Consider the following 22379-nt stretch of genomic DNA (forward strand, 5'->3'; position numbering starts at 1 on the left):
GGAATCTTCCACGAACACATTCCTTATTTGTAGTCAAGCTTAATCACTGTTACTATATTTTTTTGGATGTTTGATGGTGAAACACCTCACACCTCATTGTTGTTATTCATTATGGGTTGTTCAAAAAATTAATCTAATTTACCCGTGAATGAGCTAAAAAAAATACACAACTTTCCTCAGTCTAATGGGAATTATTGAGCTGAGTAAGTTGACTTACCTTATTAAATGAGTTGTATAAAATATAAAAATTCTGAATAAAAAGAACCAGCAACATAATCTCAAACTAGAATGAAAATAAAAAGTTTATAACAAAAAAAAGTGTCTTTATTCACCTCAATCACATGTTCCTAAGAAGAATAGTTAACCCATGAAAAAGTGAGCAAATATTTTTATAGCATGAGTTGGGTAGGATGAAATTAGCTCACATAAACTGAAACTCATACATATCCACATCTCTAATTTGACAATTGTTTCGTTTATTTATTTATTTATACACTCCCCTTTCATGTTTAGTTTTTTCTTTTAAAAAAACATAGTCTCTGAAGCATATTTTTAATTTTTGGCACAAGTTGTGTTAATACATAAACAGTTGAAAAAACTGGATGCTGGAGCTGCTAAAAGTTTAAAATTTATGGAATTTAAGGCTATTTGTTTAAAATTACATTTAAAATTCTTCATCATGAACCGACCTACACCATTTTCTATATCACACGTCACTTTTCCTCTTCTGAGTCTTCAGAGATTAAAGAAAAATGAAGGGAAAGAAACAGAAAAAAGGACCACCAAAAAGTAGTAAATTTCAGAACATAACTATATTAAGAAAAGTAAGTTTTGTAAGAGCATGAAAAAGTGAAGATGTGAAGGAGAGAGAAAAAATGGGTATTTTAGGAACACAAAAAATGGATTTCAAATAACATGGCCCAAATCAAAAAGATGATGAAGCAGGTACATTTTCCATGCCCCACTCTTATCCACCCACTCATCTTTGCCCTCAAATAAAAATGTTATCATAAAACCCTAATATTATTAGGAGACATGAAGAAGTGTATTATAAAATTTGATATTGTCCCTTTTCTCAAGAAATGGAAGTTGCAAACATTTTTGTGAAATAAAGCATGAAAATATGAAGTAAATTGATAAGAGATGAATAATGGCATAGCTAATTTGTTTGATTCAGCTCCTTCAAAGTAGTCTTATAGATCTGATCCTTTACTTCTTCCATACGTTTAGCTTGGTCCAGAAATTGGAATAATGAAACCTCATTTTCCTTCTCGTATTCTTTGCTCGCCATGTTCTGTATAACATTTTTATTGGTTGTGCTAATCATCACCTGCAAGTTCATTTTTATTTTATAATGTTTCTTTCTCATTAATCTTAAAGAACAACCACAGAACAGAAGTAAACAAACCTTAACAGGAGATTTAGCAATTAAGGTTCGCACAGGTCCTCCTCGAATCAGACCATCATTTCCAACCACTAAAACACTCACCTCACTCTTTTTGTTCTTTTCATGGTGTTTTGGCCAAACAATGTTACCCTCTATTGACGAAATCTCGAAATTTCCCTGCATGTTTATTGGTCGATAAGTCAAATTCAACTTTCTGTTAGGACACAAAGTTGCTGTTCAAGTGTATATTAAATATTAATCAGTGACAAATTTTCTTAATTAGTTTCACTTCAGTAGAACAAGGAAATAATGCAGAAAACGGCAAAAGGATGGATATTTGTAAAGAGTAGAGAAAAAAAAAGTGAAGACAAACTCGTAAAACAGTGTTTGGTACTGGATCTTTATATGGATTGGCAAGTTCAATGTATGATACTTTACCAATCCCTGCCAAGATAAAAATCTCATCCTCTGCAGCATATGGTAATAATTCCTCTAAAATATCCTGAAAAAACATAAATCAATTTTATAATTGCTGCATTCATATAAGCGTGTGAACTTTCTCTTGAAACAAAAAAAGTTAAATGAAAACAACTTTTAAAATTATTCTTGAAATAATTTGATTATACTCTATCAATCTCAAAGTTTTACTCTAGATATAAGTTTATAATAACATATGGTGCAGTTATCTTATGAATTGGTTTAGAAGAGCAGTGAAAAGAAGGAGAAAAGAAAAAATAACAGTAATACTAACCTCACTAGTATCAACTTCCACCACTGTTGCCATAAAGGAATTCTTTAATCCTGCAAAAAGAAAAAACAAGTTCTTATCATCCAACCTTTACTGCAACCAGCAGCCATTGTACTTCTACCAATGTTCAATTAATTAAACCTTTTTTACTTGTGAACACAGTCCAATGGATTATTTTTAGGAGTTTGAAAAAAGTAAGAGAAAATATTTCATTATAATTTAAAATTAATTGTTTATAATCTCACATTACTTAGGGAATAAAAACAAACACAATTTATAAATACTTAAAATTTGTGTAAAAGTAGTGCACAAATTGAACAAATTAATAGGAAGAGTACTAATATATATATTGTAAAATTAAAAGCAAGAAAAGAAGGATGCATTCATGCACTCCTCACCCTGCTCCAAAGGCTGTGGCAGTATATCATCAATCATTTCCATAGCTGCCGGAATCCTTGAATTGCTGGTGGTGGCGGTTGAAGTTAACGGCGGAAAAACCTCACCACTCGGTTGTGCCATCTTATGATTCAATATTGTTCACTCTCTTAAATCTTAATGTTAGTTTATCAGAATGACTCTTCGGTTATTCTTTTTTATAGAAGCAAATCAACCATTACTTTTTGTTCTTATTTTATATCTGATCTCTTTGGTTAAAAGTATATATCCAAAAGAGGAAAATATTCAATTAAGGACAACTAATTATGAAGGTCATAATTAAAACAAGCAGTAATTTAAATGCGTGCTGATTCTATAAAATATTAAAATTGATGATACATTATAAAACATTTATCACAATGATATATGTGTTTTTGGAAAATTTAAGTGAAGAGTGTAATTCTCCTTATTTATTATTAAAATAGGTAAAAAAATATTATGTATATAAATAAGTTGTGTCATTCAAATTTCTTATGAAATTGTCTCAAGTTTACATAATTTTATTTAAGTGAAAGAAAAAGTTGTAAGAGGTTCAAATGATTTTTTTTAGTATAATAATTTTTTTAATGCTAGCCGAAGTCGTGACAAGTGTAAACAATATTCTTAGAGTGACAATCTCTCTATGAATCCCATAGAGATATTATCTGGTCCTGGAATAGGTAACGGTTGTAGGAAACCTAGTAAAGTTACGCTTTCATGTTTTGATTGTTGGTATACCTCACATTGTTTAACAAACTCTTTTATATCTTTAGTCATGACTTTTCAGGGGACACATGATATACATATTTGTTTTCGAATCATTTTCCTCCACCAAACATCATTTTCTTCTCAATTCATCATTAATCCAACAATAGTGTTTGTGAGAGTTAGTATCAATTGTTAAATCATGAACCCATTGTTGTAGGTTTACATCCACCAAGTATGCTTGATGAATTTTTTGTGACTTTCCACAGTTACATTTTTGTTGGTGTTGAGGAATAAAACAAAGTAAGATATTTGTGAACAAAAAATATATATTTTATTTCACTGCTACTTTTCAAATAAAATACAATCTCTCTAAATAGTCTTACAATAGACTTTTCAAATTCTACCTTCTCTCTCATAAAACATATACTATAATTTACATTTAAATTATAGTATAAATGACATTCAAAACTAGAATTAAAGATAATTAGCTATTCAAATGCTAAAATAAAACTGATGACGATTTTGAGTTTAATGCTAACAAATTTCCCCTTAAACTCAAATCTTTCATATTATTCATTCAGATTGCTTTTCTGATTGTCATCGCTCACCAATCCATGCAGAATTTTGAATTGAATTACTTTTAATTTTCCAAACAAAATCTTCTCCACTTTCACCCTTTGAATTAAAAGGATTTAAGAAAGACTCTGACTTCAATGAGCTTTGAACATAATGATTAAACCATATATCCCTTTCAGATGATGTCTCAACACCATTCCATTTATGGTCTTCTCCTAAATCAAAAACACTATTTTCAAGTAAAACACTTGAACCAAAATGGGCTTTTAATTTGAATTGTAATTCATTCACCTTTCATTTTTGTGCCAAAAGCCACAAATGGAGTTCTTCAACTTGATTGACTATACTTTCCTTGTCTTTCTCCATATAAACATATTTTTCTTCCAATTTTGTAAACCTTTTTTCCAGATTATCAAATTTTGCTTTTGCTTCAAAACTTTCCAATAATTGTCCCATACTGAGAATACTACTCTTTAAGTCAGGTACATAAATTTTAGTGACACTTTCTTTGGATTTAAAGGTCATGTGCTCCTCCTCCATTGGATTGAGAGCAAAACTTTTTCCCTTCATTTCAACTTTAAACAAATCTCTGTCATCAACATCTTTGATCAAGCAATGTTTATTTTCAAACATCACTTTATAGCCTTTTTCCAACAATTGACCAACACTCAAAAGATTTTGATCAATCTCTAGCACAAAAAGAACATCTGTAATGATTTTTATACCTTTATAGTTTGTGATAGCTATTGTGCATTTTCCTTTTACTACTAGGTGTTCACCATTTCCAATCCTCACCCTTTTAATCTCAGTAGTTCTCAATTCCTTGAAGAACTCCTTGTCATGTGGTTGGTGCAACCATTGTCAATTAGCCAAGATGCACTTGAAATATTGCTGCAAAAAACAGTTGCAACGAAAAGTACATCCTTCTCCTCATTTGATATTTAAGCATCTACATCTTGTTGCTCACTTTGGTCTCTACAAATGGTTGCTTCATGCCCAAGTTGATTGCACTTGTTGCACTTAGCATCAGGTCTTCTCCAACACTTAAACGGTGGATGACCTAACTTGTTGCAATGCTTGCAAGGCTCCTTCTACTGCTCCATCTTGTCTCATGGCTCTCCTTTGTTCTTGTGCTTGTAAAGCATTTAAGAGCTCTGCAAGAGAAATCTTTGATAGGTCCTTTGTGTTCTCCATGGTTGTTATCGTGGCTTCAAACCTCTATGGAACTGTTACAAGCAATTTTTCCACAATTCTTGAATCATTTAACACAGATCTAAGCAACCTCACTTTGTTAGCAATGCTTAGAAGTCTGTCAGAGTACTCTTTTACGGATTCTGACTCCTTCATTCTCTGCAATTCAAACTCCCTAATTAGATTCAACACTTGCATTCCACGAATTCTCTCATCACCTTCATATTCTGCCTTGAGGTAATCCTCGATTGCTTTTGTTGACTTCAATGACATTATCCTTGTGAATACCATAAGAGATACAACTGCAAATAGGCATGCTTTTGCCTTTGATCTCTTCATCTTCTTTAACTTCTGTGATTTTATTTGTGCCACAGTTGGGTTTTTTGGAAGGGACTCAATTTCATAGTCCTCTTTTATAGCTTCCCATATATCCAATGCTTCTAGGTAGGTCTCCATACGAACAACCCACATCTGATAATTGTCTCCATCGAAGATTGGTGGTGTCATTACAAAAAAATTGGACTCTCCTTCCATTGGTGCACTCTACTAACCTCACAAATCCCTCAAGAAGATAACTCTGATACCAATTGTTGGTGTTGAGGAATAAAACAAAGCAGGATATTTGTGAACAGAAAATATATATTTTATTTCACTGCTACTTTTCAAATAAAATACAATCTCTCTAAATAGTCTTACAATAGACTTCTCAAATTCTACCTTCTCTCTCATAAAACCTATACTATAATTTAAATTTAAAGATAATAATTATTGGCTATTCAAATGCTAAAATAAAACTGATGACGACTTTGAGTTTAATGCTAACACATTTGATGTATGATCAAGGGATTACAATCCAATTTGCCCATTCTTAATAATGCACCAACCACTATATTTTCCTTTCCTTGCTTATATTCAATTGTGAAACCTCATTAACTTGACTAAGCATTTTTGTTGAAAAAATATTGTTAATTTTGGGTCAAGGAGGTGTTTTAAATTGTAATGATCAATCTTCACCACAAATTGAGTTGGAAATGAGTAGTGCCTTCACTTTTGAACACAAAGGCCATGATCAACAATTCTTTCTCATATGTGGACAAAGATTGTTGTTGCAGGTTAAGGTCCCTGTTAATAAATGTTATAGGATATTGGTCCTGCATTAAAAATCTAATATGTCCATACCAAATGTGTCCACCTCCACCACAAATGGATTCTCAAAAAATCTGGTAAGGCTAGCATCAGTGCTTTTGTTAAAGCTTCCTTCAACTGATTGAAGAATTGTTTTGTTGCATCTATCCACAAATGGTTTAACTATCCATCCAAACTTGTTCACAAATATTTTTATAGTTTGGTGCTAGGTCCAAGAAACTCCTCAGCTGCTTTATATTTTTCCAATTCAACATAGATTCTATCTTTATAGGATCGGTTGATACTCCTTGTTTAGATATGAAGTATCCCAAATATTCCACCCTATTGACAACAAAGAAACACTTTGACTTCTTAGCAAATATAAGGAATTAACACATAGGGTGAGAAAGACTTGTCTCAAATCATGTAGGTGATCCTCCAAATTTCTATTATATATTAAGATCCAAACAAGACTAGTAGAAATTTCCTTAGAAATTGTTGAAAAACCAAATTCATTAACCCTTGAAAGGTGGTTGGTGCGGTCGTTAGACCAAATGACATGACTATATACTCATAATGACTGGCATATATTTTAAATATGGTCTTGTAACTATAATCAAGATCCGTCCTAACATGTTTATATTTAACTTTCAAGTCAATTTTAGAAAAAAATTGAAGAACTGTGTTACTCGTCTAAGAGGTTATCCATGAGAGGTATAAGAAATTTATTCTTAACCGTGTTTTTGTTAAGTACCATCCATTTTTCCTACCAAAATAACAGAGCTAGCATAGGAACTATTAGTGTTCTAGATAATATCATTCTTAAGATTATCTTGCACAAACTTACCTATAATATCCTTATGCAATTTTTCATATTTGTAGGGCCTCTTATTTAGGGTTTGCTCCCTAGATAAGAGGAATTAAAGCGTTGCTTTGACAATCGTGAGGGGAATAACACTCATTTGACAACCGTGAGCTGGTAGTGCGTGATTATGTGGTCGAGGGTAATACCGTCATTATTGGAGAAAACTATACAAAACAAAATGAAGAAATAGGAGAAAAAAAACTTACCTTTCTTGTAATAAAATATAACGCAATTGGAGGCCACAACCTATGTGCCAACAAAAACTCAAACTCAGTCTACCTCTTCACTCTTCACTAACACGACCCCTCACCACCACAAACTCCCATCAACCACCACAACACCGCACCACACTGAAACACCTTTCAATTGGTAAAAAATACACAATCAACGAATCCAAACCCACACTAGAGAGACAATCAAACGCACCACATGAGTAAGTGCAAAACAATAATAAACAAACAAAAACATGGGAGGAGAATAGAAACTAACCAGAAAACAGGAAAGGAGAATGCAAAAAAGACAATAGAAATTAGAATTCAAAAATGAACACACCCCAAATTTTCAACTAAATTTTAGCAATTTCATTCATTTCCATGTAAATTAAAATAGGTTCCCGATTTTTGGACAACCCTAAATGGGTTGCTCCACCATACAACTGCCAACGTGGCACAAGAAAATATTATTTTATTTGGATTGTGGGGTCCACGAAAAATCTGAAATTGAGTGTTTAGCAGTAGAATGTGAAATTAGTAGAATGTGAAATTAGGTTTTTAGAAAGGGGCTGAATTTAGGTTTCTTCTCCACGAACTCGTCTTCTCCACCACTTCGTCTTCTCCAGCACATCGTCTTCTCCAGCACATCGTCTTCTCCAGCACATCGTCTTCTCCAGCACATCGTCTTCTCCACCACATCGTCCTCTCTGCAAGGTATTTGTTCGAAGTTCTACGCAACCTTTATGTTCAAGGACGTTTGTGGTTGTTGTAGGTGCATCTATTTCATTTGTTTATTAAGTGAAACCTTGATGTTGTGTGATTTTTGTTGTTGGGTCATTCCTGTTATTTGTCCTGTGGTCACCCTTGTATGAGCCAAAGCTGAATTTGATATTCGTATTTCATGTTGGGTTTACTTTGTGGGTCTGTATTTCACTATTATTGTAGTATTTTATTTCATAGTTCCATGTTAGGATACACAAAGAAAAGGGATTGGTGGAGCAACTCAGTTAGAGTTGTCCAAAAATCGTGACCCATTTTTCTGGAATATGACTTCATTTTTTGTGGAAAGTATTGTTGTTGGAAATATGTGTCTTGGTGTATAAATAATGCAGAATGATTGTTTGAAATGTTAGGTTCATTAGGTACAATTTTTTTTAAGGAAATCTTGTAATGTTGACATGGATAAAAAAGGTTAAAAGAGAGTATTAGTGTTATTGTAGACGTTGGTTGGGGAGGGGCAGAGGTGGGGAGAAAGTGGGTTAAATCAGGTTTTTATAGGCCACCAAAGTAGGATAGTGTGAAGTAACCACAATGTTCACAGTTCACAGTATATGGTGACCCTAGTAGGAGTATGTGGTGACCCATATTTGAATTCCTGCACAGTCCTAACAGGGGAACTTTTTTTTTTAAATGTCAATTGTGTTCGTGTTGGTTAGGGAGGGACAAGAGGTGGGGAGAAAGTGGGTTAAATGAGTTATTTAGAGGTTGTGAGAGTAGGACGTTGTGAATTAACCACAAAATTTAGTAAAGTTAGAGAGTGACAGTATGTGGTGACCCTTCAGGGAATATGTGGTGACCCAATTTACACTTCCTGCACAAACCCAGTGAAACTTGTTATGGAAATATAAACTGAGTGTTCATGTTTGTTGGGATGGGCATGATGTGGGGAGAAAGTGTGTTAGATCAGAACTTTAGAGGGCATTAGTGTAAGACAGTTTGAAGTGAGCAGAAATCGAGTAAACTTAGAGGGTTGCAGTATGTCGTGACCCCAGTAGCAGTATGTGGTGACCCACATTACACTTCCTGCATAGACCTAAAAGAGGAACTTTTTCTTGAAATGTCAATTGTGTTCGTGTTGGTTAGGGAGGCACAGAAGGTGGGGAGAAAGTGGGTTAAATGAGTTATTTAGAGGTTGTGAGAGTATGATCATGTGAATTAACCACAAAATTGAGTTAGTTAGAGAGTGACAATATGTAGTGACCCTTCAGGGAATATGTGGTGACCCACTTTACATTTCCTGTACAAACCCAGTGAAACTTGTTATGAAAATATGAAGTCAGGGTTCATGTTTGTTCGGATGGCCATGACGTGGGGAAACTTTTTGTAAAAATGGGAAGTGAGTGTTCATGTTGGTTGTAGTGGGGCATGAAGTGTTTAATTGAAGTGTAGACCAGTGTGAACTGGGCAGAAAATTCATTCAACTAAGTGAATATATGAAATGGTGACCTTATAGGGAATATGTGGTGACCCTAATGGGAATTGAGTGTTCGTCTTGGTTGTAGTGGGGCATGAGCTGGGGATAAAGTAGTTTAGTTGAGGTCTTTAAAGGCCATGAGTTTAGAGCATTGTGAAGTGGGCACAAAATTCACTCAACTAAGAATATCATGAAATGGTGACCCTATAGGGAAGATGTGGTGACCCACATTACACTTAGTGCACAGACCTAGTCAAACTTTTTCCTAGATATGAGAAGTGAGTGTTCGTGTTGGTGAAGGGTGGGCTTCTTTAGAACCCATGAGAGTAGGAAAGTGCCAAATAACCACAAAATTCACTCAACTTAGACAGTTGCAGAATGTGGTGACCCTAGAGGGAATATCTGGTGACCCACATTATAGTTGTATGACAGAGGCAGGGTAACTTTTTCTTAAAATCTGAGGTTTGTTCTGTTATTAGTTAGGGTGGGGAAGGGGAATAATGTAAGGTTTTTTCCCTTCTTATGTTCTTTGTGTTGACCCAAAGTCAGTTGATTGCATAAGCACATTTACAGAATACAGTATCTGTGAATTGTTTGATTTTATAAACATTGATGTTCTTTCATTGTTGTTTGGTTTTGAGTAACGTATTCATTGTGGATTTGTTTTGTTTTGTAGGATATAATGACAACTCAAGAAAGTAGTCATGCAAAATCTTTAGTGGATGATAAGGTTTGATTTAGAATATGCTTAATTTTGTTAGGCGTACGATGACATGACATTCTTAGTAAAGTGTACATGTTTTTATAAATGCAGGTGTTTAGGCATTATTGCAGGCCTAAATTTTTGGGAAGTTTGAACAAAACCTTAAATGCTGAAGAAAAGTTTATTATTGAGTCAACCCCCTTTGGTTGGCTAATTGTGTTGGATGGGAAGCTAAAATTGAGTCGCTGCCTTTTAAGGGAGTTATGTAGCAGGTGGGTGGAGAGAAGTCATGGTTTTGTAGTCAGCTCTAGAGTTGTCCCATTTAGTTTGTTAGATGTTTGTTTAGGTATAGGTCTTAGAGTTGTGGGAGACAAATTTGACTTAGAGAAAATAGAAAACAATTGTAAGAGTAGGAGTTTTTTCAAAAGTAGTCATGTAACTGTGAAAATGATTTATGATGAAATTGTTAAATGTCGCAACGAATGTTCCATAGATGACTTTTGCAGGTTGTACATCTTGTTAGGAATGTCAGAGTTTTAATTTCCAAGTAGAATGGGTTTAGTTCCTGGTGGGTTGTTTAGGGTTGTGGATGATCTGGGCGAATTGGGTAGGTTTAATTGGGGAGGTTTAGTTTATGACTTTTTGGTTCAGAGTTTGTGTTCAGCTTCAATGTGTATGAGGAGGAAAACTAATGCTACATATATCCATGTTCGTGGTTGTGTGTACTTAATGCAGGTAATTTAAAATGTTTACTTCGTATGTGTAATGATTCCCATACATTTTCTGGTTACTGACATTAATTTGACATGAATTGTGTAGATATGGGCTCTTGAACATTTGTTCTCTTACAAGCGACAAATGCCGAGGATTGGAAATAGATATCCTCGTATCAGACATTGGATGGCTGTTAGGCTGGGTGACATTGAAATTGCATCTGGACTGCAACAGAATGTGGTGTGTTCAATACATTGAAATTTTTTATCTAATCTACAATACTTAATTTTTTTTTCATTTATGTTGGTATTTGTTGTCTGCCTGAACAGGTTATTGTGGACTTATCTGCGTCCAATGAAGAGTTGGAAAAAGAATTTGTTGTTCAAGCATTTGAGGTAGTTCGACGTGGATTTACATCTGACATGTCAAAAAGAAAGGATTATGGTAAAATGAAGGTCAAAGTAGTTGATATGCTTCGCCAAGCAAAGGAACAAGAGGTTGTCATCAACAATTTGGAGAAGGAGTTGAAAGAGTTACAAGAATTTTTAAGTGCACGTGCAAAATCTTATGTGCGTGATAGTCCTTTTGTAGATGATGACGAACATCTGCAGACGTCTTATGTTGATGATAAAGATGAACCCGATGAGGAAGGCATACCTGAAGGGCAAGGGTTACCCGAAGAGCAAGGCTTACCTAAAGAGCAAGAGCAAGACGTAGTTGAAGAGCAAGACGTACCCCAAGAACAAGACGTACCCGAATACCAAGATGAGGGAGAAGAAAAAAGTAACATATTCACCCGAGTGAAGCATAGAGCAAGGAAACGTGTGAAGTCAGCTGTGATGAAATCACCATGGACTAGGTATGGTAGGGGAAAAAATGATTTTGTTTGTCATAATTGAATCAGGGTTCGTATATGATGTGTTTAGGACTTAAGTATGTTTATTACGAAGTAGTTGTTAGAAATTATACATGTTTATTTCATTGGGTGTAATGTTGTTAGAGAATTTAACACATGTATTTAGCAACTGCGTTGTAATTTTAGTAATTGTAATTTAGTTGGACTTTTTGAAGTTTTTATTTTAATTTTAATTGTCTTCCATTTATGTTGTTGAATTGAAGATTTTTTTAAAATTTGAATGTATGGCAGTGTGAACACACATAAACTAAGTTCATAGAAGCTAAGAAGGACAAGTAACCAAACAATTCACTTAACACATGTAATAAGCATTGTTCAAACATATGCTTATAAATTATAAATAGAATTTTGTATCCTCAATTATACAATAATAGTCTTCATTGTGCATATAGGCATGCTTGTAAGATGTGGAAGTTTAAACCATCTTAGAACGTCGGATTCTATCTTCCTCCATCTTATTCAATAACTCCAATTGCTTTGCATCTGAATATATTTTGGATATTGAAATGTGAATTACAATATTGGATATAGGACATTGTTTTTTAAGTATAGAAATTTTTTTAAAGTGTACCTAAAGTCGGTGGATCGCGTATTACTGGATGACAAGAACGAACTTCCTCTCCAGATGGTGGACATATGTCAAATTTGAAAACCTATAGGCATGAATTAGATGGTGTACATATGTCAAATTTTTAAACGTATATGCATGCATATTGTAACGAAAGACACACTTCTTTGTACTATAGTTATAATGAAAGCCACATACCTTAACAATGTTTTTTACGGTTATATTAAGGTAGAATGCTCTTTGATTTGGACTAAATATGGCTACCTATAACAACATCAATGCTTTAATGAAATATGATATGGACTTATTTGAAAGAAAAGTTTTATGAAAGATAAATACATTCTTTAGCACCAAGACTGATCCTACTGTAATTTGTGATCCAAATTCCGGATCTTTTAACACCTTTGCGTGTACACTTGCTCTAACTATTGCAGTTGGATCCTGTAATAAAGATGTGTATAATAGTCATTTTTGTGTTGCATAAAGTGAAATGATCGAAACAGTACATAAGCCATATATTACCTTAATAGTTATTAACATGTCTCTTAAACCATTTGGTTGGCATTCTTTCTCAACACAAGTAAGCAAGGGAAAAACAGAATGTTGCTTAATGTTAGCCAAAGAAGATATCTGCTCACAATCATGTCCATCAATTTGTCCTTAAAACAAAAAAATACAAAATTAGTTGTTGCACACCAATAACTGTTAAAATGAAAATGATTGTCATAAACATTACCATGAAAGTGAAGAAAATGTTGTGCCCAATTCCATGGGTTGGAATCAAAATCACGCCTATGATTTTCGTCAGCTATATTGTTTATAAATTCTTGAGTGTTGACTGGTTCTTTGGAGTTGCGATTAAGGATAACTGCTTGCACATTACCGGCTGGGCCTGGAATGAGACTTTTGTTGGTGTTACAACGACGCACGAAGCTTGCAAGGTCACTGGTGTCAATGTCAAGGTTTTCCCATTGCTCCATTGAAAGTGATATTGAACCCAGCAAAACTAAAGTATGACGAAATAGTGTTTCTTCTTTGTCTAAGAAACAACCATTCATACGATGGTGCAGTGTTCAATTTTACATATTTATAGCATGGAAAATGTTGGTTGAACAACCGGTTATGTAATTGCTCGGGACCCTTTTACATATTTATAGCATTAATTTGAACAAGTTTTGTTTGACAGCATTTAATTGAAGCACCTTTTATGAAAACATTAATTTGAACCACTTTAATTAATTATGACAGCAGAACCCTTTATTATTCTACCCCAATTGTCACTTCAGGCCAGTGGTATGTGAGTTGCATTAATGGAACTCCTTTCCCACAAGTAGCACCATTTTGGTGGCTTTATTGTGTATAACACCTACCAGCTTCCATTCTCATCTTCCAGCAGCAACATTTGGCCTCTTGCAGCGTGAAAAATTAATTTTTCTGAAGTGCTGTTGAAGGTGGCACCCACAGCTATTAATACATTCAGTTTCCATTGACCTCCTTCATTCCATGTACTCCAATGACTGCAGGACCCACAGGTTAGGGCACATATTTAATACACATGCATTCCTATTACAGTTATACAGAATGTTTGGGCATTGTAATTAAAGTTTTCATTTTTTGGATGGACTTCATACATGAACCTTCATTTTTTTATGCCAAAACATGCAATATTTGGACATTTCACTTGTACAAGGAAAAAAAACTGTAGTTCTCATTCTATTTCCAAAAAGTATAATTTTTGAACAATGTGTTCTTTTTATCAATAATATGTAAAATGTCATGACAATGTGCAATATGGTTGCATGAGCTGTGTTAAACCTCTTAAATGTGTAATTTTTTGCACCAAATATTGTGGGACCTTATTACATATTTTAGTTCCAAAGTCAAAAAAATAACCCTAGTTTTGATACAAATTTGGACATATTGCAGCTTTGGATAGACATGGATAATATTTCTCTTGATGACATTTCCTTGTCTGAAGACGGTCAACCTTCACAACAAATTGATAACATAGGTCCTGATGTTAATGATGTTAGTGAAATAGTTCCTACCGTTGGCATGTCATTTGACAATGCAGATGCTGTTAAAAATTTCTATAGAGAATATGCCATCAGAAAAGGTTTTGGAATTAGAACAAGAAGTTCAAAGAGAGGAAAAGACAAAGAATTAAGATATTTCATGTTGGTTTGTGCAAGAGCAGGTAAATATACGTCAACCATTCCCACAGAAGTGAACACCCTTCCAACTCAGAAGCATGAATGTCCAGCTCGTATTACTGTAGGCATCAAAGACAATAAGTGGTATATCATGTCAGTGCACGAAGAACATTCACACGACATGAGCCCAACCAAGTCTAGGTTGTTTAGAGGAAATAGAAGAATAAGTTTACACGCAAAAAGAGTGGTTGATATAAATAACGACGCTGGAGTTCGGATAAATAAGACTTTTCGATCTTTTGTTTCTGCAGCGAGTGGGTATGAGAATATGGAATTTGTTGAACGAGATGTCCGTAACTATGTTGCCAAAAGTAGAAGAGCGTTGGGGAAGGAAGGAGATGGCAAAGCACTCTTAAACCATTTTTATCATATGAGGGAACTTAACCCCCAATTTTACTTTGACATTGATTTAGATGATGATAATCGCATACGTCATGTATTTTGGGCAGATGCAAGAAGTCGTGCAGCATGGGATGGTTTTGGAGATGTTTTGTGTTTTGATACGACATATTTGACGAATAAGTATGATATGCCATTTGCACCATTTGTCGGTGTTAATCACCACGGGCAGTCAATTTTGTTAGGATGTGGACTCCTTTCTTCAGAAGACACCGAAGCATTCGTGTGGTTATTTCAAAGTTGGCTTCGTTGTATGTCACACAAACCACCCCAAGGCATTGTCACAGATCAATGTAGGGCAATGAAAAATGTTGTTGAAGTTGTCTTTCCCAATGTGCGACACAGGTGGTGCTTATGGCACATAATGAAGAAAATACCCGAAAAACTTCAAGGATATACGCAATATAAAGATATGAAACGTGTTTTAAAAAGTGTAGTGTATGAGTCGACAAATGTTGATGTTTTTATGTCCTCGTGGGGGAATTTCATAAGTGAGTATGACTTATGCAACAATGATTGGTTGAACACGTTATTTGAAGAACGGGCACGGTGGGTTCCTTGTTACCTTAAAGGGTTTTTCTGGGCAGGCATGTCCACAACACAACGAAGTGAGAGCATGAATGCATTTTTCGATGGGTATATTAATTCGATGACATGTCTCCAACAATTTGTGCACCAATATGATAATGCATTGCAACATTAGGCAGAATTGGAGTGTGAAGCCGAGTTTGCTTCTCTCAACAAAGTTATTCCTTGTAGCTCACAATCAGACATTAAAAGACAGTTTCAAGCAGAATACACCCATGCAAAATTCAACGAAGTCCAAGCTGAATTTAGAGGGAAGATGAATTGTGCTGTTAATAATTTTTTTGTTGACGGACATACCTGTCGATTCAATGTTATGGAAGAGTCACTACGGGATGGCCGAACAAACCACTCAAATTGGGTAGTGTTATTTGACCGCGAAAACCTTGATGTTTGTTGCACATGTTTATTATTTGAATTTGGGGGGATCTTGTGTCGACATTGCTTGGTTGTCCTTGCACAAGAAAAAGTGATAAAATTGCCGACTAAGTATATTTTGACTAGGTGGAGTAAAAATGTTCGCCGCAAGCACACATATATAAGAGCTTCATATGGGAGCAAGGACAAAGATCCACAAGTTCAACGATATGATGGGTTGTGTAAGAAATTCTATGATATAGCTGAAAGTGCTAGTGGGACAACTGATACAACAGAACTTTTGCACAAGCATCTTGATGATTTTGTCGTCATACATGTTCAACCAACACACCCTAATTGGACAACAAAGAAAAATGTTGGTCAGCCAAGCGGGCGTGATGTTAATGAACAACCAATGTCACCTATCCGTACAAGTTTGAATAACCCAGTGAATGAAGTGCGTAGCCCAATCATTGTCAAACGAAAGGGAAGACCACGCTCAACACGAAAGAAATCATGCTCTGAAAAGGGCGGAAAACAGAAAAAATCTTGTATGGCATGCCAAATTCCTATTGATCGCACTACGGTTAGTGAAATGCATAACATATTTGACCTTGAACTTAATTTTCATTTCTTATAACAATTGTTATCCTTACAACTATGCAAAATATTTTTTAAATTGAACTAAGTTGTACTTGCTATAGGCCACAGACGAGGCTGCAAATTCAGAAGTTATGTGTTCTAGGGTCATGGCTGAAAGTGAAGTGAACCTAAATACACTGAATGACATACGTTATTCAAATCAGGGGGTATGTACAAAATATGAATGTTGTTGAAGAACTGAACTCTTGCATATGATGTATATCTCTGAATAATATGTACAAACAAGTAATGCTATTCTATCCATTGTCAGGTCTCAAACAGTCCTTTGTGTTTCGCTATTGACATCATTACATAGTAATTTGAATATTTGACACCACTAAAGTGCAGGTCAGGTCATTCGGTTAATTCTACTATAACTTATTTGAATTTTTTATTCAGTTAATTTTTTATACATGAAGATGTTTTGAAGTCATGTTTGTTATTCAGTTGCAGGTGCAAAACAAGGCACTCAGTCAATTTTTGATGGATGTGAACAATGTATTAGGATGAAGTTTATTAATCACACATGTACATGTACAATTTTGTTATGTAATCTTGAACAATTGTGGTACATGTTCATGCACCCACATGCAATCACTGGTTGTATATTTGTATAAAAGAGTTTTGACCGTATTAAAAATTGATTCTTAATCGATCAATGATGTGCGTAGTGTTAGCAGTCATGCATTTTCCCTCAATGCTTGCACTATTTGTTGAACTGCAAAAAAATTTATTGAGCGAAAACGGGTCAGTGCTGAAGGGGACAATTTTAGTTTGCACGAAAATAACTTGGGTTGAGCGAAAATAGGACAGTGCTGAAATGGGCCAATTTTAGGTTGCACGAAAATAACTTGGGTTGAGCGAAAATAGGACAGTGGTGAAGGGCCAATTTTAGCTTGCACGAAAATAACATGGGTTGAGCGAAAATAGGACAGTGCTGAAATGGACCAATTTTCGGTTGCACGAAAATAACTTGGGTTGAGCGAAAATAGGACAGTGCTGAAATGGGCCAATTTTAGGTTGCACGAAAATAACTTCGGTTGAGCGAAAATAGGACAGTGCTGAAAGGGCCATTTTAGCTTGCACGAAAATAACATGGGTTGAGCGAAAATGGGACAGTGCTGAAATGGACCAATTTTCGGTTGCACGAAAATAACTTGGGTTGAGCGAAAATAGGACAGTGCTGAAATGGGCCAATTTTAGGTTGCACGAAAATAACTTCGGTTGAGCGAAAATAGGACAGTGGGAATGGCCAATTTTAGCTTGCACGAAAATAACATGGGTTGACCGAAAATAAGACAGTGCTGAAAGGGCCATTTTAGCTTGCACGAAAATAACATGGGTTGAGCGAAAATGGGACAGTGCTGAAATGGGCCAATTTTCGGTTGCACGAAAATAACTTGGGTTGAGCGAAAATAGGACAGTACTGAAAGGGCCATTTTAGCTTGCACGAAAAATATTTGGATTGACCTTAAATGGGCCAGTGGTTAACGGGTCAATTTTCGGTTGCACGAAAATAACTTGGGTTGAGCGAAAATGCGCCAGTGTTGAAATGGGCCAATTTTAGGTTGCACGAAAAATATTTGGATTGACCTTAAATGGGCCAGTGGTTAATGGGTCCAGTTTAGGTTAAACCAAAATCTATGGATTACACGAAATAGGTGCAGTCATGGAACGGGTCACTTTAGGCTGCAATACAAAAATTCAAATGATTCAAAATATGCAGTTTTAGACTGAGGCAATATTTGAGAATAAGGTAACAGTTTCTTCTCTCTCACAAGGTCTCTCACCAAAGTCTCCCACATGCATACAGTGGAAAGTTAAATTTAGGGTTCACCAAAGAATTTGGCCAAGGACATTCTTCCTGAAGGATCGTTCCCCCCCCCCAACCAATTCTATCCTTTTCCACACTATTAACCCTACAATAGGACGAGGTAATTTATACATCCATGTGTGCATGAACATAACTGTGTTGCTATCCTATTTTGTACACTAAGTGTTTGTTATATTGCTTATGTGTTTAAAACGTTGTTTATTTAGGAAAATATGCATCCATTGTTATGGATGCCTTTTATATGTGCCAAATTTGAATCCACACTAACTGTTTCATATATTGGTTATGTCTTTAAAACGTTCTTTATTTAGGAAAATAAGCAGCCATTGTTATGGATGGTTTTTATAACTGACATACATATGGATGCCTTTTATATGTGCCAAATTTGAATCAACAGTAACTGTTTCATATATTGGTTATGGCTTTAAAACGTTCTTTATTTATGAAAATAAGCAGCCATTGTTATGGATGGTTTTTATAACTGACATACATATGGATGCCTTTTATATGTGCCAAATTTGAATCAACAGTAACTGTTTCATATATTGGTTATGGCTTTAAAACGTTCTTTATTTAGGAAAATAAGCAGCCATTGTTATGGATGGTTTTTATAACTGACATACATATGGATGCCTTTTATATGTGCCAAATTTGAATCCACAGTAACTGTTTCATATATTGATTATGGCTTTATAATGTTTTCTAGTTCGAAAAATGTGCTTTGTTTGATGAAGAAACTTGTCACAGATGGCTCCAAAAACAGTAAAGCGCACACAGAAGGGGTCCACATCACACGTTGAAGGAAAGCAACCAATGGTCGAACCCTCCAGACATAAATTGTTCAGGGATGACTTCCGCAAGGAGCGATATGAAGCCATAAAGCATTGGACGATTATTGCAGAAAGACAAGTTCAACTACAGGAAGGAGAATACTCTGAATTTGCTGAAGAACTAACACAGAGGAAATGGGGACAACTAGCTATGCCGGTTGACAAATACGATCCAGATGTTGTTCTTGAATTTTATGCGAATGCGTGGCCTGTGAAAGAAGGTGACACGAATCTGAGATCCAAAGTAAGAGGCAAGTGGATTCCATACGATAGGAATACCATCAATGACTTTTTGGGAAATCCCCTTCAACTGGATCAAGATGAGTTGTGTACATATGGTATGCTGAAACGGGGAACTAACTTTACTTCGTTGAGTAACAAGGAAACATCAGACCTATTATGCATTCCTGGGCGGACCTATGAGACTAACAACAATGGAAAGCCACTCAAAATTATTCGGTCCAGTATGACAACTTTGACTCAGATATGGACATCGTTGTTATTGTCCAATGTAATCCCAAACAAGCACATTTCAAACTTGAGTATGGCAAAGTGCCATATTGTGTTCTGTTTACTGAAACAGTATGACGTGGATGTCGCAACCCTGATATCTGACTCTATTCATCACTTTGTTCTTCAACAAGGTGGGACTAATCATCTTCATCGAAAAGGCTTGGGGTTTCCATCTCTTATTACTTCGTTATGTGCAGCAAATGGTATACAAGTAAACCTTTCCACCAGAATCAGACCTCCAATTGACACAAAATTCATACAGAGGAACTGCTTAGAGAAGGACCAACAACAATTGCAAAGACAACAAAGTCAACAAGGTCAGGACCAACCGGTTGAACCCCCAATAAACCAATTGCATTCACCCATTGTTCCTGAAATGAATATGCTTGATTACATCAAAAATTTAGAGTCTCACATGAAACATGTTCAAATGCAACAAGCAGCAAACCACAAAGCAATGGTCAGCCTGAATGCCTCCTTCCACTCATATGCTTTACATCACTCGGCTGAAAGCAAATGGTACGCTGAAGAATTTGACCATTTGGTTAAATGGCCTGGTGACGAAACTGTTCTCGCTGCACAATCAGAAGAAAGTCATGAAGAAATTCATGATGATTAAGATGACACCTACAAGACCATTGTTGGATGAATTTCCTTGACAAGATTAATTTCATCTTGCTTAATAGCATATGCACTTCTTCTTCTTTATTACATTTTGAACTTGTGCTTATTTATTACATGTTTTACTTCTACCTATGCTTTGATGTATGTTGACTCCTCAAAATTGTTGAATTCAGAACACTCTTTAATTGAATGAAGGTTAAATTTCAAAATTTATTTTGTTCCACTTTTTTTATTTCTATTACTCTAAGTGTTTCGGCAACTTAAATCAGAATGAAAGATGTGAAGTAAAAGCATATAAATGTAGACTAATTAATAACATATTCACCTTCTATGCTTTGTGGTTTGAATTTTTTTTTTCATTCTATAATATATTACATGTTATTTTTTTTGTACCTATATTCTTTATTTTACATGTGTAATAATATTATTATAGCGTCAATCATATGTCATAATTTATTCTTGCGATGTATGAACATGTTGTGCACTTATGATTCTTTATTACACTTTGTACTTGTGGTTATTTATTACATGATTTACTTGTATTGATACTTTGAGGTATTTTACTCCTCCATATTCTTCAATTCAAAACACTCTTGAATTGAGTGAGTGTTAAATTTCTAAATTTATTTACTATAGGTGGCCTCGTCCTCACTTACTTCACACGAACATCATCACATTTTTATTGTAGTTTGTGTGCAGAAACTTTGTTACAGTTGACCACATTTTCCTTCATGGATCACCACTTATTCTGTAACACTTGACCACAATTTTCTTGTGTTTGCTATTTTAAAATTGTATCATAAATTTTTCACAAACATTGACTACAAAGACTTGGTAAAAAAATTGTCAAATTAGAATGTTTGCTGCATCATATGGTACAACAATATTCATAAATGGTCAGCATTAAAAAGTTCGCACATTCTTCAAGTCAATGGAAGTGTATGTAATCCATTATGTTTCTACACTTATCAATGCTTGTAGGATACACTAAAAGATGTAATGAATAACTACACAATTGCAGAACATGCAGCTTCACATCCAACGCACTTTCAACCACCATCATTTTGAAGTTCCACGAAAGTTGAACTCCCTCAACACATTTTCTCGTTCTGCATTACGTGCATCAAGGACCCAATTACAAACCATTTCCTTACGGAATGTTTGAAGCTCCTCCTGAAATTATTTTTGAAAATCAATTTTGAGTGCAAAATAAAACTCATAACGTGTACTCTACTACTCAAAGGAACAAATACGTACACTGTTGTATTCAGGCATCGTCTTCCCCTCATACTCAACCATACCATTCCACACCTCAATATATTTCAAAACCAATACTCCACAATCATAACTACATAAGGAAAGCACATAAAATTAATTACATATGAATATGAATAAAAATAACAAAAGTTTTCATTTCAATACTAACCCGTTTGGCTGTATAGGAAGTTTTTGTTTGACTACTTTGATGGGAGGACTATTCACTCCACCAAACTTGTCAAGAATTTTGTACACATGGTCAACTTGCACAGCCTACACCGTACAATACAAGAAATGAGAAATCAATTACCAAATTCATCGCTTCATTCCTTACTAAACATCATATTACCATGGCTTTATCAATTTTGTTGTGTTGTCCCCTTCTATGGCCGAGGGGGTCCAAGACATGCAATTCCTTACTAAGAAAATTAAACGCATACACCCACCAATTTTGTGCACCGTTGGGATGAATACCTAAAAGTGAATAATATAACTTAATTAAACACATAAATATGCACCAAAACCATTACAAAATTATATAATACAAACTTACAAAATCGCAATATGATAGTGATTCAAATGGAATCAAATCTTTTGCAAACGAACAGTAATCCTTCGTGTCCCACTCTTTCTTTTCCGAAGTTGTTTTCATTTCTTGAATAACACGATCCTTTATTAAACAAAAAATGTAGTGCTATTAATAGAAACTATACATATCAAAACAAAAACTTAAATTCCACAATCCACTCACAACAAAAAAAGGGTTAAAGCAAAAACGTTGGACCCTTCCATTCTTTTGAAGTT

General features: G+C 34.9%; 4 protein-coding genes, 1 long non-coding RNA gene and 1 pseudogene across 5 annotated transcripts; 2 read left to right on the plus strand and 4 right to left on the minus strand.

The window, feature by feature from the left end:
• Positions 1–1109: 1109 nt before the first annotated feature.
• LOC150029068 (AT-hook motif nuclear-localized protein 26-like) lies at positions 1110–2668 on the minus strand. Its single transcript, XM_090299416.1, has 5 exons — positions 2534–2668; positions 2139–2188; positions 1761–1889; positions 1409–1564; positions 1110–1330 (listed from the first exon to the last, which is right to left on the minus strand). The coding sequence occupies exons 1-5, from the start codon at positions 2652–2654 to the stop codon at positions 1160–1162; spliced, it is 627 nt and encodes a 208-aa protein (XP_090155542.1). The 5' UTR covers positions 2655–2668; the 3' UTR covers positions 1110–1159.
• A 2383-nt stretch (positions 2669–5051) lies between these two features.
• LOC137809254 (uncharacterized) lies at positions 5052–5531 on the minus strand. The gene has a single exon (XM_068610389.2). It carries the CDS (start codon positions 5529–5531, stop codon positions 5052–5054), a length of 480 nt encoding a protein of 159 aa, XP_068466490.2.
• A 4773-nt stretch (positions 5532–10304) lies between these two features.
• Positions 10305–11736, plus strand: LOC150029069 (uncharacterized). The gene is made up of 3 exons (XM_090297915.1): positions 10305–10858; positions 10943–11077; positions 11167–11736. Exons 1-3 carry the CDS (start codon positions 10676–10678, stop codon positions 11734–11736), a joined length of 888 nt encoding a protein of 295 aa, XP_090154041.1. The 5' UTR covers positions 10305–10675.
• Positions 11737–12168: 432 nt separating this feature from the next.
• LOC137809255 (uncharacterized) lies at positions 12169–13301 on the minus strand. The gene is made up of 6 exons (XM_090297916.1): positions 13058–13301; positions 12844–12980; positions 12661–12762; positions 12520–12585; positions 12325–12406; positions 12169–12236 (listed from the first exon to the last, which is right to left on the minus strand). Exons 1-6 carry the CDS (start codon positions 13299–13301, stop codon positions 12169–12171), a joined length of 699 nt encoding a protein of 232 aa, XP_090154042.1.
• A 958-nt stretch (positions 13302–14259) lies between these two features.
• LOC137809256 (protein FAR-RED IMPAIRED RESPONSE 1-like) lies at positions 14260–17027 on the plus strand (annotated as a pseudogene).
• A 4547-nt stretch (positions 17028–21574) lies between these two features.
• On the minus strand, positions 21575–22025 carry LOC150029070 (uncharacterized). Its single transcript, XR_016518692.1, has 3 exons — positions 21925–22025; positions 21745–21848; positions 21575–21666 (listed from the first exon to the last, which is right to left on the minus strand). It is a non-coding gene; the product is annotated as an uncharacterized LOC150029070 (long non-coding RNA).
• Between the last annotated feature and the right edge of the window lie 354 nt (positions 22026–22379).

The sequence above is a fragment of the Phaseolus vulgaris genome, chromosome 2 (assembly GCF_051622355.1).
Source record: "Phaseolus vulgaris cultivar YP4 chromosome 2, ASM5162235v1, whole genome shotgun sequence".
In the NCBI taxonomy this organism is placed as follows: Eukaryota; Viridiplantae; Streptophyta; class Magnoliopsida; order Fabales; family Fabaceae; genus Phaseolus; species Phaseolus vulgaris.

Bases quoted from the DNA above. Each gene is read 5' to 3' on its own strand.
- LOC150029068 (XM_090299416.1), bottom strand. From the start codon at position 2,654: ATGGCACAACCGAGTGGTGAGGTTTTTCCGCCGTTAACTTCAACCGCC. The intron at 2,189-2,533 runs GTGAGGAGTGCA...TTCTTTTTGCAG, and splicing joins GCCACAGCCTTTGGAGCAGG to GATTAAAGAATTCCTTTATG. The intron at 1,331-1,408 runs GTTTGTTTACTT...ATGAACTTGCAG, and splicing joins TTGCTAAATCTCCTGTTAAG to GTGATGATTAGCACAACCAA.
- LOC137809254 (XM_068610389.2), bottom strand. From the start codon at position 5,531: ATGACACCACCAATCTTCGATGGAGACAATTATCAGATGTGGGTTGTT.
- LOC150029069 (XM_090297915.1), top strand. From the start codon at position 10,676: ATGGGTTTAGTTCCTGGTGGGTTGTTTAGGGTTGTGGATGATCTGGGC. The intron at 10,859-10,942 runs GTAATTTAAAAT...TGAATTGTGTAG, and splicing joins GTTGTGTGTACTTAATGCAG to ATATGGGCTCTTGAACATTT. The intron at 11,078-11,166 runs GTGTGTTCAATA...CTGCCTGAACAG, and splicing joins CTGGACTGCAACAGAATGTG to GTTATTGTGGACTTATCTGC.
- LOC137809255 (XM_090297916.1), bottom strand. From the start codon at position 13,301: ATGGAGCAATGGGAAAACCTTGACATTGACACCAGTGACCTTGCAAGC. The intron at 12,763-12,843 runs GTAATATATGGC...TCTTTATTACAG, and splicing joins ACATGTTAATAACTATTAAG to GATCCAACTGCAATAGTTAG. The intron at 12,407-12,519 runs GTATGTGGCTTT...TCATGCCTATAG, and splicing joins CCGTAAAAAACATTGTTAAG to GTTTTCAAATTTGACATATG.